We start from the raw sequence: 14,827 nt of genomic DNA, 5'->3' as shown, positions 1-14,827 counted from the left end.
ATCCACTGAGACATCAGAAGGAAGCGGGGAGGACAAGCAGTGGGAGGACGGGGAGGAAAGAAATGGAGAAAGGAGGAACAGAGAAGAAGGGAGAGGCACAGGTCAACAAGGAGGCAGGAGGTGCAATTCGGGGTGCAAAGTGATGGGGACTCACGGCCAATGAGGCGAGAGACTGACGCTGGAAACTGGGGCATTTTGAGATTAACATCTAATCTTTTTAATTGGCCATTTGTTGTCTAGCGAAATATTTTATTTACTTACATTACAAGATACTAACAAGCAGTAATGCCTCCTTTTAAAAGTTAATGATCTCCCAGTTTTATCTTTTAAATGCTGATGTTATTGAAGGAGGCGTCACTTTATCGCTGACAACTTTTTCAAAGTTTTCCAATTTATTTTCCTAGATTTAGTTTCCACTCATTTTTGTGCACCATTAAAATCAACTTGCAGGAATTTAGAACTTTTAATTTATCACTGTGAACATCTCATTGCAAATTAATGTTATTAATGCGTGGTTTAGAGCTGAGAGTTGGCTGCAATGCAATTCATGTGCTTCCTTGTGTGAAAAACAAGATGAAAGTTGTAACAATTGAAAAACAGAGACACGGTGAAGACTTTGGTGAGAAATTGGTTGTTTCTTTCTTTCATAAAGCTGCTGTAAGGAAGCAAATCTGAAATAAATATTCTTCCTTGCAGCTGTATTACCAAGTAATGAAACAAAAATTCAACCCTACTGAAGTTAATGGAACCCAGTGTCTCCTTAGGAGGAAGTAAATCAATCTAAAAACCTGCAGAGTGCTTTAGGAAATGGTCTGCAGTAATGTGGAGAGTGTGTGATTTCTACTTAATGGTTGAAAACATACAAAACCACTGGTCTGGTTCTATAAAAAGAGCTTAGCTGGTTACGTTAAAGAGCCCCAGGGCAGGGGGGGATTATCCTGCAGGGCAGCAACTCCCCCCGGCTCCGCAGCTCGCCACTTCCTCCCAACAGGGACCAATGGCCAATGCAACTTCCTGCTAGCCCATAAACAAACAATGTAGTCAACTGAAGTCAGGCTGAAAATCCTCCAGTGCCACTTAGAGAGGTCAAGAGGTATAAACCAGTCATGTTTTTTTCCTTGTGCTAGTGACAGTTATATTGCCGTCTAGCTTGGCTGTACTGCAAGTGGAACTACGAGTGTAACTACAAATTTAGTTTTTTTCTTTCCATTTCTTGTGCGACGACAGCAGCGTAAAAGTAATGAAAACAAAATGAGAGATGTAATATCTTGGAAAACGATGTGAAGTTGGAGGAGTATGAAAAACAATTTTTCCAATAAACATGTTTTCAAGATGCCTAGTTGGGCAACGTGTTTGTGTTATTCCACTTGAATAAAAACAGCGCTAATCACGAGAGCTGGCGATGAAAGTGCAATGACACGTGCTGAGAGATATTTTCTACGTCTGTGTTTGTGGGTTTTATCAGAACCCGCCATCAAGTGGTGTGGGGCGGCACTCCCGTCCCCAAAAAACCCCAACGGCAATAACAAATAATTGCACGTTGAACTGGCTCAATCGACTTAAAAGTAAACGAAATGCGAAAAACATGGAGCCTTAAACACTCACCACCTGAGGGAAAAAGTGGACAACAGGCAATGACAAATGATCCGTGCAGCATTCCTCTGACGTCACCCCACTGAACTAAACACACATCCTTACACCATTATTTGAACAATACAAGCATTCATACGAAAACAAGCACAGGAATCTGCCTGTCTACAGAGAAGCAAAACAAAGCCCACATCACCCACACGACTAAAAGGCCTGTTTCAACACTTGTGTCATGTCTCAAGTAATGCGCAGGGAAAACACCGCTCTCTCTCTCTCTCTCTCTCTCTCTTTCTCTCTCTCTCTCTCTCTCTCTCTCTCTGGGCCGACAGACATGTCTTCATTTGGCCATGCGGCAAACACGCCGATCTCTGATAAAGTTCAGCCGAGGCTTCGGGACCCCGTAGACCTCAGCTTCAAAGAGCGCGAGGAAATGCCGTGCCCTTCCTGTCACTCCCAGTCGGAACCAAATGACGTGGTTGAGATGCGATTGAGAGATTGCGCATCCAAATAAAAACAATTAAAAGCAGAGTGTGAGCTAAGGCAGAAAAAACTAAAAGGTACAGTCACATACACACACACACACACGCACACAAACGCACATTAATAATTGCATATGTTCGGTGGATCGTGAGCAGTCCAACCGTGACAACTCGGAGCAGATTCATCAGTATTTGCGGCTTCATTCCCATGTCCATCAATCCCTCGGGACAATGAGCTTTTTTTATACCAACTGGAAACCTTGTAACTTGAAGGGATTCCCCTCTGTGCTCACTGATTCCAACTCTTTCACACACTCGCTTCCTCCGCATCCCCGGCGTGACGTCAAACCTCATCCATGCTCCTCTATCAATGTTTAACCATGTTGTATTTTTCTTCCTCTGCCTTATCGGCTCCTGTTGGTCTTAAAAGTTCTACTAATGGCAGAGGGAGAGGTTCACGCAGCCCTGCTTCTACATTCCACTCTCTGAGCCGGGTTTGTCAGAGGAGCGGAGTGAACGACAATAAGAAAATGTACAGACAGACATATAAAGAGGATATTTGCAGGATAATATGCATCTGTTGACAACTTGAACAGCTTAAGAATTATTGGAGCCAAAGCAGAAGAGGATTATGTTGAAGTATAACAGATTGATGCTCTTGTTCCATAAAATAAACTAATTTTGGTGATGTAAAATCCTACGAACTGCTGACTGGCTTCATGCCCTGGAAGCTACATCTGCGTAAAGCCTTGTTTCCTTTGAGTCTGTGCATGTGGCAGAAAGCCTCGCGGGTGCAATGGACGCGGCACAGGCCTTGAATGCAGACCTGCCCTTACTTGACTTCTTAATCTTCGTTTTCCTGCCCTCCCTCCTCCGTATCTCCGTGTAAAAACTTCACGGCGCTGTGATTCCTCCCCTCCCTCCGCCTCGGCCCTCCCTTCTCTGTATCACACTACAACAGTTTCATGTCCCCTCGCTGCCGCTCCTTGGCCTATAGCCCCTTTGCTCCTGCTGTTTCCACTGGGGCACTGCACACAAAACTTTGCTTGGCTTGGTCCCAATAACTGGGGCCCACATACCTCCCAATCCCTAGATTAAATAGCGCCAGTCTCTGAAGTTCTTCCAGAGGCTAATGGCTTTTGTTGCTGGGAATAATCCACACATCCTCTCCCACATCCTGGGGGTCCGCTGACCTATCATGAACCCCGCTTTTACCCTCTTCATAACTCTCTCATCTCCATCTCAATCTAGGCCTCCATTTCGGAGACCTCCCTGACTTCCTTATGTCGCAACCCTGTGGTTAAGTGCAAAGGCGTGCAAGACATTGATGGGAGGATGCAAGGAGTCGACACTGGGTTGAGAACCATGCAGAGTTTTATAGGGAGTCAGTGCAGGTGCTGTCTGAAGCCTAATGAAGGCCCTAAATCTACTCTTGGTCGTCTGCAGCTAACTGGAGTGTAAGCAGCCGGGGCGAAAGCCATCAGTGCCTGGGAGTGCCTGCCTGTGTAAGCATTTAATGTGTGTTCTGAATAAAAACAGCAGGGAGACTTATTTTCACAAGATGAGATAAAGACTTGAGTGAATCAAAGAGCAACTATTCAAAATAAATATGCAAAGTTGTGAACTAGATCCTGACTGTAACTATCTTGTCTCCCTCTATGCTTCAAAACCCATTCTGATTGAGAACAGTCTTGGATGCAATGTCAGAATATTATGCAGAGTACATATTCAGGCATGAGCTCAAATCCTGTCTGGGGGGCTTTTCTCCAGAGAGGCCATCGGGGGAAAGGAGAAAGACAGACTGAGGCTGCAGAGCTACGTTCACAGACCACCCTAATCATTTCACTTCATCAACACAATCTTTAAAAAGGCCAGACATTTATGGTCCATATTTTTCTTCAATTTCCAATTTGAACCTCATTCATATGGCCACCGGCTGGATTTCAATCATATCTCCAGGCGAAGCATACGCCAGCCGAGAGACATACACTGCAGAGAGAATATAAAACTTGATTTCCAGAGGCACTATCGCCATTGAAGAAAGCTGGAGGCCAGACTGAAGAGTGATCGGCCATACGGCGAGGTGGAGAGGACAGAGTAAGGACGGCAAACACAAGGGGGCTCGAAGATTGAAGGATATTATGAGGGCGAAAGAGTGTTGAGATGAGGAAAAAAATATAAATAAAAAAATAAGAGACGTGCAGCGTGAAGAAGAAGAAATGACAGGATGAAAAGACGCCAGAGAGCATGGGATAGTAAGGTAATAAAAGAGGCAACATATGGAAACAGAGTAGAGGTAAATAAGTTAAAGAGGAGGACATGTGTGGGTGAAGAACACAAATAAATAAATAGAGGAGAATTATCTGGAGTGCCTAGTCCAGTAAATCTGTCATCCTGTGGCTTCGTGCCCACTAATCAGCACCCAGACCACCACTGCAACTGCACACAAACATGCATACATAAACACACACAGGTCTAGTGTTTAGCAGAGAGCCTGCAGACCACCTGAAACCTCTGGAAAGCTGCGACACAGCAGAGTATTGACTCACTCGCTGAGTCGCTGAAGCTGGGCCCGGAGAGTATAGGTTAGCCACCTCTCTCTTCAAGAGGGTCAGGGTTTTGGGGGTTAGGGATTAGGGGTCTTTTAAGGGTAGGAAAAGTGAATTAATGAAGACGGAATAACCGTGTTATGTTTTGGAGGAAGAGATGGAGAAATTCAAATACAGTGCAAACATGACTGCGAGTGCTTACTTAATGGCAACAAAAATAATAAAGTGTCAACAGGTTAAGAGATGTGGCGGGAGTGAAATGTTGGGAGAGGATGAGAGAGGAGAGCTGTCTGGGATGGAAGAAGGGAGGGAATGGAATAAGGGAAGCTGTGATGGATGAAAGAAGAGGTGGTGAGTTTTGGAAGCAGGGTGAGGGAAGTGGTGAAGAAAAGAGTGGAGGGTTAATGATGGGACAATGAAAGAAGACAGGGACAGCATATGGAAAAAGTGTTTGTTTGAGATCTGGTGAGGACGCTAAAGATTCCTTTGTCCGCCAACTTTTATGCATTTACATTTTTGTCTGGCTTGCATCTCGGGAAGCCCGAGCACTTTAATGGTACTTTTCTTGTTGGAAAAAAAAAAAAGTGGCAGCATCACAACCTTTTACGAGCAGCGTGGTTATTCCAAAAGTCCGACAGTAAGTCCCCACAGGCCGGTGTTGAAAGCCGGTTATGTTGGGTGGAAAAGCAGAGTTGACAAGTGATTGAGTTGATTGATTGAGTTTAGAGGGGAGTTATAGTTGGACTCTTTAATTCAGTGAAGGATTCCAACGTGAAAGATCTCAACAAAGAAGATTGAGACAGAGTGAGGGGGTTTGGAAATGTGAAGCATGTCATTAATCACTCAAGCCAGAAACATTTTACTTTATAAAAAAAACAAACCAGAAGCAGCAGGAGAGAGAATGAAAAATCACAACGCGCTGCCTTAAGCTGTGATGTGGCGAAACCTTGATGTTCTGTTGCTCAACAACCTGTCAATACTTGTATGCATTGTCCTACTTTAAATTACTGCAGAAGACAGAAAAAAAACACCTGTTACAACTGGAGAATTTCAAACCTGCTGTATTAAATATTTTAAATGGGCAGTGGAGCAGTTTGACTATAGCTGCTTTCAGATATGCACCAAAAAAAGAATTCTCAGGATGAAAAAGAGGAGCCATACGCTTAGAAGACAAAGATGAAGAAGAAAACCTTTTGGTGATACGGGCCGGTGCCAGTGTCTTTCAACAGCAGGAAATTGTTTTTGCTACATGTTCTTTTTAAGTAGTAAAACAATATTTTAAAAGGTAATAATATAACAGTGGTTTCTGTACCCCTTATTTCTGCTGCTTTTGCAGATTTAAAATCTGAATTTTAATTATTTACTGTTGATTCTTCCCTAATATGCAAAATACAACAAGTTATGAACTTAACATTAATTTTAAACAGTTGAGCTTGTTTACAACTTGATTTTTTAGTCCCTCTGATGTAATGTAATGTCCCTTTCCTTTCTCTTTCCAGAATAGTGACTAATCTGTACCTTCCACCATTCTACCAAAGATTTACCTGGCCATGCCCAGACTGGAGAACCCTGCTGGAACAATGAGAACGTCAAGGCGGGGAAAGGGATGGACGCCCAGAACGGAATGGGCTGCAGCCAAGCATCGAGGCAACAGCTGCAGGACTCCCATCTACAAAAGGAAAACATTAAGTTTCAACAGAACAGCAGGAGAGATTTAACTTGAATCAGATGTGTGTATGGGTAAGATTTACACGTAAAATAGTTGGAGAGTTTGTGTATTTGCTGCATATCTATGATAGTTCTATGGTCCATATCAATTCCAAGTCAACTGCATTTTCTGTTTATACGCTACATTGTTTTGCCACTCATCTTTGAGGCCCCATAAAATCCAAATTAACTAAATGTGCAGAAGCTTTTAACTTCATATTATCAATGTTATTCCAGTTAGAATTTCACATGAGGAGTGTGTGGAGTGGCTCTCGTGAGAATTCTGTCACATACTCTCATCATGCTGACGAGAGATGATGGTGACACAAACATCAGCTGGTGCCACTTTTCTCCTCTAGTCGTATAAAATATAATTAGCTCAGGTCTCAGTGGCCTCTCTGTTAAAACTCCACCTGGGCCTGCTGCAGCAAGCCGACGGGGCCAAACACACGGTACGGAATCACCCGCTGGGACCAAGCCGACCGCTCGGTAAATCGGCAAGGGTAGTCACCATGGGAACAAGAGACGCCGTCATCCACCATGCCTGAATAATCAGTTACAGAGAGCGCCTGGTCCTCAAGGGGAGCGTAAGAGAATGTTGAGTCTGAGCAGGTGGTCCGGTCTCCACTGTAGCAGATTAAAACGGGGAAGAAAAGTTTAATCCAAGGTTAATAACAACGATTTAATGAATTTTCTTACTGAAAGAAATACACAGTTCTGGGGCTGGTGAGCCTAAAGTGGCACATCCCGTCCCTCTGTGCCAAGCATGGAAAGGAAAGGAAAGCAATGGAAATGTGAAATGTATATACGTCACAAAGGCAAACCACAGTGATCCCAAAAATATCTATGTGTTGACATGTAGCCTCATTCACTCTTAAATGCAATATCCAGCTCTGACTCTGTCCTCAGCGTCAGAGTCGTTCCAAAGGTTTCTAGCGACGTCCAACTTTCCTTCCAGCCATTCAACGAAAATAAAGGCCTGCCTTGTAGTGGGAGATTACTGGGGCCTTCTACAGGCTACGGCTGGGCTGCCGCTGGAGGAAAACCATACGGGGAGGGGGATGATTACTGGAAACCACTGGCAGTCCTTCCAACCCTCTGGCCAGTGAAGAGGAAGACCCCAGACCAACCCCGCCCTGCCCACAGTAAACCAGCTCTCACAAAATGTTGGAGTCTGGGTTTTATATCCTGGACCTCTATAAAATGAGCTTCTTTTCACTCTCCGTAGACCGTTTCTGTTGGGAATTGAACCCACTGTACTAGGGTGCAAGCTTTATACTTGTCATAAAGAGCTGATTGATCACCCTAACTTCACCTGCACCTTTTCTCGCATGGCAAAAAGGAAAGTTTCACCCTGGAATGTTGAAAGGGCAGACTTGCATTCATACAGCAGACTGGGAGAGAGGAGGTATTACAGGAAGAAAGGAACACATAATATACCTGCCAGTCTGGTGTGGAGAGCCTTTCACTACTTTACTGGAGGAGCTTCCAAGTCCAGACACAAGCCCGGCCTCAGTCCGTTCCCCAGACACGTCCCCAGGTTTGGCAGTCCTGCCACAGCCTGTCCTGTTCCTCACCTCTCCTTCCAACGCTGGGGGAATTTCTGCTGTGACTTGGCACCAGTGGCCAACCGCCAAGGTGAAGGTGGAGGCGGGCATGGGCATAGTGACGTAGTAGCTCCACGTTGAAAAGCCTGCAGAGGGTAGAGGAGGGGGGGAATGTTGAAGGAAGGGAAGTAGAGAGGAGTTGGTTGAAGTATGAAGACAGAAATGAAAGAAAGGTTTGTCATGAATTGCCAATTCTTCTCATTTCATTATTTAGTCAGATGTTGTGTTCTTCTGAAACTGTGCTTTTTTATCCCCCAATAAAATCAGTGGAGTGTGACACGTCCCTCGTGCCAACATTCTAGATGACAGAGAAGCTACGGTAGTGGTCACGAGAAGGAGTTCACATCCTTCATGTCAAATGAAAAATACGACCAATCAATTAAAAGCGATGAATTCTGTAAGTCATCTTAAAAACACTGCAGTAATTTATCCACATTTATCCACATGCCGCTCTGCAGCAGGTCTGTCATTACATTTCCTGGCTTTGATACAGAGACATGATGCTGTAATTCTTAATCCAATTCAATCTACAAAGCCCCAGTTGTTTCGGGAGAAACGGAGCACAACACTACATCTAATTGAAGCACTGAAGAAATCTCAGATGTGGAACCAGGATAAAAAAAAAACATTTCTTTCAAAAGGAAATAAAATAAAATTTTGTTTCAACACCAGTGCCAATAAAATACCCAAGTTATTTTTCAGCCTCTTGCATGTTTCTCTACATCCCCTTTTGTAATTGAACAAATTAAGCAGAATTTCCCAAATAATCAACTAAAGAAGCTTTGCAACAACTTGAATTTTAAATGAAAAACACTTATTACTAAGCATTTGTTGGCAGGTTCCAGTTGAGTCTTTTTAATAATTCATACAGAATCATTGGAGGTTATGTTTGTTTGTTTATAAGCAAGATTAGAAAAAATAACTTTTTCAAAAAACTTGATGGAAGGATGTGGTGTGAGTCAGGGAAGAACTCATTACATTTTGGTGTGGATCCGATTCAAAGAGCAGATCAGGGAATATTTTTCCGCTTTCTTTAACATTGCAAGATCTGGGTTTTTTCAACATTTACATGATTTTCTAATATAACAATTAATTTATAATTCATGGATCTTGATGAAAAAAAACAGGCACATCAGGGGTACTAATACCTATGAGTGTGTGAAATCAGCTTGATTGAATGTAAGTGGACTGATACTTAATGCCACTCTAGTTTAGTAATGTAGTTAGTATTAATGCCCAATGCCAACCCCCACTTAGAGTTCACTAAACTTAACCTTCAAAATGTACTGGTTCATCAATAAGAAGCCACATTTAAAAAACAGGTCTTATAAAGGTCTAAAGATAGACGGCGCTGTGTGCTGTTACAGAACAAAAGCCCCCTGAGGCAGATTCGTGATTTTGGGTTGTATTAATAAAACTTGACTCGACTTTTACTGGTTGTCACTAAAGGTTTGTGAAATAACAGCTTACGTGTGTCTCCGTCCTCAGCGGGTAGGGCCTGCTCCTCCCCACTCATTAAAACCAAACACTCACTGGGGGCCCGTACGGTTGCCTGCCATGTTGACATGGCAACAGGCGGCTCCTGGCAGGGGAAGAGGGCTCGGTTGTTGATGGGAGAGCCGGCCGTGTAAACACACACCCTGGAAAGTGGGTACACAATGGTAAACAATAAACAACCATCATTTAAATGCTCAAAGGATTCAACACACACACACACACAAACACAAGAGAATGTAACAGCCTCAGGTGGGTGAATTTAGGAATCAGTATTGTTCTGTTGTAACATGGCAGCCTCAAAATATTGGCTTTAAGAGGGAGTCTTTGCATTAATATTGTTGGTGTATTGTTATGAGCTACTGGATTCTGGGTTTTCCCTAAGGGGAGAAATAAAGTTTATTCTCATCATATCGTATCAGACTATAGTGTAAACCCCACTGGTGTCTGGTCGTTTGCTATGCTTTGGCTCCGGAGACAAACCTGTGGTCCTGGTCTTTGGTCCACCTCACAGATCGGCCTGCTGGCCTGGTCTCATAGCAGATCCTCACAGCACGAGGGAACTCCTGAGGGGACGCGGCCCCCTTCTTCCTCACCTGCAGACTCCATTGGTCTCTCTGAAAAGGCAGCGAGCCTCCATCCTGAGCACCGGGGGTTTGGCTGCACAGCAGAAAGAGCTGGTGCTTCTGCCTCCATCGGCTAGAGGGCCAGGAGACAAGTTTCTGAATAAAGGCTGCTTGTGGGTTCGCTGAACTGACGCCTGAGCTCTCAGAGGAAACCTCTGATGGGAAGCTAGCCACGGCCGACACAGAAGTGACGTCCAGCTCTTCCACCTTGGACACGTCCAGGTCACAGCAGTCCAGCACAAAGGTGAAATCATCGTCGCTGGTTGTTTCCCACAAATGTGAAGAATGAATATTTTCTGCGTGCGCTGCAGTCTTTGACTCAATCCAAGACACGGCCTGTATTTCACCTCCTTGTGTTTCTCCAGCACCGGACATCTTCTCCATCCTCCTCTTCCCAAGTGCTTCTGTTCCATCCTCTGTTTTATCCACATCACGAGATTTGCACACAGACCCATCCTGGTTCCCTCCGGTCTCCGCAGTGCTCGCTCCACTCCCAGCTCCAGGTCCAGTGTCATCCTCCTCAGCCTTACCTCTCCCCCCAGAGCAAGGCTCCAGGAAGAGCACAACACTGCCACTGATGACCTTCCTCTCTGGATGAACAGTCAGGTCGAGCACATAATGTCTGACGAGTATGTGGTTAGTGTTGGCTCGGAGCGGGAGGTCGTCCGGGTCGACCGTTAGGTCCTCGTGTGGCTCCATGTCACAGGACCTGGGTCAGAGTCGAGCAGAGGATGGAGCAACCTGAGAGGACAAACCACAAATACAACTAAATCAGTTTGTTTTTATTCATCATAAAACGATGGAATGTCTATTTATTATCTTGATCAATGTTAATGAGGCAGTTATATTACACTTGCTTTGCCCAAAGCGTCTATCTTGCTGTATATGAGGGTTTTTTCTGTCATAATTCTTTTCTCTTCACCTGCCCGGGGCGTGAGGCTGGTTTGGCAAGACAGAGGTGCAATTACCATTTACAGCACAAAATCCTCCCAGGGTTTTCAGTGCAGGAATATGATCGTAAATTTAGGGGCGCACAGAAACAAGGGATGATATATACAGCGACAGGAGAGAAAAACAAGATCATAGAAGCCATCAAATTTGAGAGGTTTGCTTCAAAAACATTCATCTCTGACCACTCAGTTTATTTTTTAAAGGAAATATTCGTTTGGTGTTTAAAACATCTTATTCTACTGCACCTGCATCACCAAACAGCTTTGCGCAGCTTTGTTCAGATCAAAACGTTCACAGCTTCAAGGTCAACTGATGAATCCATAAAAGACGCTCTGCCTCGGCACAATCAGCCTTTTCATTTGATGCCAGTGAGCAATTAAACAAGGTCCTGGATTCATTCAAAAAACATGTGCACTTTTAATGCTGGATTTTGAGATCACAGCCTCAACATGAATGGAACACGGAGACAATATCTGTAATTATTTATGTATAACGTCTAGGGCGGAGACCCCAATCCCAGTTGCATGTCTTTACCCAGTGGGTGTGGTCTCGCCATCTTTCACCTGGGCACAGTGGTCCCAGTATATAAGAGTTTCCTATGCTCGGGATCTATGACTGATTTTAATATACTTTTGTAAAGTGTTTTTAATTATGTTATATCAATATCTGATCATCTGATCTGTGTTTTTGAATGGGTTTGGTTTGGTGACGGTCACACTGTCTCACGCACACGTGTCCACAGATATATTGTGAATAGACACGTGACAGCTCGGTGACACGCTGTGAGTCATGACAAACAGACAGACACGAGTTGTCCTTTGAGTTTTGAACTTCGGAGGAGCTAAGCTAACTTCAGAGTCCAGGCTAAGTTCACATTATCTGTCTGTTCCCGGTCGTTCCAAGAGTCCGGAAGCGAAACGAGAGAAACGGCGACACAAGGAAAAGAAACTGCAGACGACCGAGTATTTAATAAAAGAGATGACAACACGAACACGAGCAGCGACTTTCTGATATGAATTATGTGGCTACAAGACTGTGTTGCTGAGTGAGACGCACACAAACCTGCATCCGTCCATGTGGGAGGAGTCGCTCGGTGATGACGTCATACGGAAGCGACGGCGGCAGAGTTGTAGTTCTTTCTCCAGGATTCTTCCCGCTTTCTGAAGTCGGTTTGTAGTTTAAAAATGATGTCACATGTATAAGATTTATAGGAAGAGAAAATAACATTTGATCCGTCATAAAGATTTGAAAGGATTGTCACTTCTGATTTTACTTGATTTTATTTTATCAATAAACGTTATTACTTTCATTATTACTATTTAGCAAGTCCTTTTTCATCTTTTTAATTTAACAAAATAAATCATTCAAATATTCTTACATTAAGGAAATTAAATTAATGATGAAAATAAATAAATTTAGAATCCATAAGGAAAACAAGATAATTGTGATATATCCATATCTCAGGTGTGTATATAACTACCCTGAAAATATTTATAAATAGTTCAAATCATGACACTTATGTTTATATATTAAGTTTTATTCCGGTGCTTCAACAGCATTGTATGAATGACAAGTTTAAATTCCACATTTAATAAAACAGAACAGATATTAACAAACAAATAACTCAAAGAAACATAAATGCAGTCTCCTGTGGCTGAATACCACCAAAATATGTTTATAACACCGGGTCGCAGCAATATCCTGCATGTTTCAAAAATAGGTATACATTTGGATTAATACGTTTTTCATCTTATTTAACGATTCTAAAAAAATCATTTGATGGTTCATAAATAAAAGATGTAACTAGAAACAGAGCAAAGATGTTTTCAAATGAGTATTAATAATTTATAGGAATTAAAATGTATACCCACTTTTGAAAGCACATGTGCATTTCTGAAAAACAGTAATGAGCTGCAACATAACATGGATGAAATGAGCCGTTTCATGGTTGTCAAATAAAATCAGGTTGTCACTTTTTTTTTAATACTCCGAAGCAGTAGTTTACATTTCTCTTCTGGAATGTATTCAGACAGAGTTAACACGATTCACATTGCCAAGCAGTGGAGTGACTTTTTCAAATTATTGCATTCCTGGTTAAGGATCTCAGTTCCTAAGTAAATAAGAAAATAATTTGATTTGGCACTACGTGTCTCGTTGGAATTGGTCTATCTACAAACAGGTACTGAAACTACAGGAACATACACTGAGGTTGTAAAAGCCCACTCACTGAGTCCTGCCTACTGAATAATATTTCCAAGTAGTATCATTATTGCTGTTATTTATCTAAAAAATACATATTCCATAAAATAAAATGCTTAATAGTTTTTCATACCTTTGTAAACATCTCATGGAATAATACCTCTACTATATACAAAATGTGGATTTTAAAGAGAAGGTATGAGTAAATAAGAGCCTCTATTTGCGTCCTGTGAAGTTACATGACATCACTCTTCATAAGTTAAGCTACATGATCAGGTTCTGTATGTCCGACGACGGGACAAGAATGGCCTCGAGAGCTACCACAGGCAATCGTATCGACTTTTTCTATTGTGCAGAAATCCATCCATACCCTTGCTACTCTAACCTGGCACAGAGTGGAATTTCAGAGGCCCTTTACCACATGACAAAATCATTTATCATCACCGAGTACGAAGTGACTTCAGTATGGCACTAAAATCTCCTACTCCAAACATGATCTAAACAAACACACGTCCATCCATCCATACATTTACATACACGTACAAACACAGGACAGGATCATTACTGGCACACATACAGGCCCTGGGCCAGCAAGGACCTCGGTGAGGAACTCCAGTCTGCGTCTCTACTAGAGGAAATGTTTGCAGCATTATTAGGACTTGCAGTTATCTTTATAAAAAAGGAAATCAACAGAGCGAAAGTGTCTGAGGATTTTACAGTGAGTGCTCAATAAGCTACACTTTGCTTGAGAATCCAACCAATCTGTTTTTCTTTTCTGTGTGCTCACTCTCCTTTAACCTCTCGTAACAAACAGCTGTAAAATCATAAACGTGGACATGCAGCACACAAACACACACACTGCTGGATCGTTGTTGGACACAATGTGCTGCTCCCACACAAAAGGAGTGCTACGGTATCACCGGCAGTTCCTTTCATCTCGTCTTCTCTTTTCCTCTCTGGGCTGTGTGACAGTCTCACCCTCCGCTCCCAGATGAGCCACAGCGTCTCAGGAGTTTTCTTCCTGATTTCTGCGAAAACTTAGACGTTTGAAGGAATCCCTGGGAGAGGACAGAGGATGGGAGTAGAGGGTGGAAAGGGAGAAGCAAAATATGAAGTATGATGATGATAAGGAGGAGGAGGAGGAGGACAGGGCAGTAGTGTCATGGGGTGAATGCACAAAAATAGGATTTTAGTTTCAATTACTAACTCTTTGCAACTGGAATGTTAAACTGCTGTTTTCTCCTCTGTCCATCAGCAGTATTACGCAAACATTACAGACCTAATATCCAGGAAACTTGGGGGAGGGATAGGACATGGGCCAAGAAAGAACCCATTATATCCAGGAATTTCTTTTCACTTTCTTAAACATAGAGATAAGGAATTCATGGATGCTGATGAAAATGATGACCCGGCATGTTTAGGGGGACTGGTATCTAAGAGTGTGTAGCTTGATTGAATTTAACACAAATGTTGGACCTTGTTAGAGGTATGTTTATAATATTTCTATATTTTTTAGCTGGTGTTATGATCAGTCCAACTGATTTAGAAGGCCCTTATCACATTCCAATGGCTGAGTTATTGATAAAAAAATGTGGATTATAATCACTTTGAAATACATGATAATC

General features: G+C 42.8%; 2 protein-coding genes across 2 annotated transcripts in view; both read right to left on the bottom strand.

The window, feature by feature from the left end:
• Positions 1-12,097, bottom strand: part of aopep (aminopeptidase O (putative)) — a 71,696-nt gene extending 59,599 nt beyond the window's left edge. Inside the window, exons 1-6 of the mRNA XM_061072298.1 lie at positions 12,066-12,097; positions 9,910-10,793; positions 9,403-9,572; positions 7,766-8,018; positions 6,739-6,952; positions 6,163-6,287 (exon numbers count right to left, since the gene is read on the bottom strand). Of these exons, the coding sequence (XP_060928281.1) occupies positions 6,163-6,287; positions 6,739-6,952; positions 7,766-8,018; positions 9,403-9,572; positions 9,910-10,751 (1,604 nt within the window). The 5' untranslated portion in view covers positions 10,752-10,793; positions 12,066-12,097. The remainder of the gene's footprint in view (positions 1-6,162; positions 6,288-6,738; positions 6,953-7,765; positions 8,019-9,402; positions 9,573-9,909; positions 10,794-12,065) is intronic.
• Positions 12,098-12,964: 867 nt separating this feature from the next.
• Positions 12,965-14,827, bottom strand: part of dock8 (dedicator of cytokinesis 8) — a 56,269-nt gene continuing 54,406 nt past the window's right edge. Inside the window, exon 48 of the mRNA XM_061070839.1 lies at positions 12,965-14,260. Coding sequence (XP_060926822.1) covers positions 14,209-14,260 — 52 coding nt within the window. The 3' untranslated portion in view covers positions 12,965-14,208. The remainder of the gene's footprint in view (positions 14,261-14,827) is intronic.

This window comes from Limanda limanda, chromosome 5 (assembly GCF_963576545.1).
Source record: "Limanda limanda chromosome 5, fLimLim1.1, whole genome shotgun sequence".
Taxonomy (NCBI): domain Eukaryota; kingdom Metazoa; phylum Chordata; class Actinopteri; order Pleuronectiformes; family Pleuronectidae; genus Limanda; species Limanda limanda.
The sequence above is the reverse complement of the archived record's forward strand: the minus strand, read 5'-3'. Positions and strand labels throughout refer to the sequence as shown.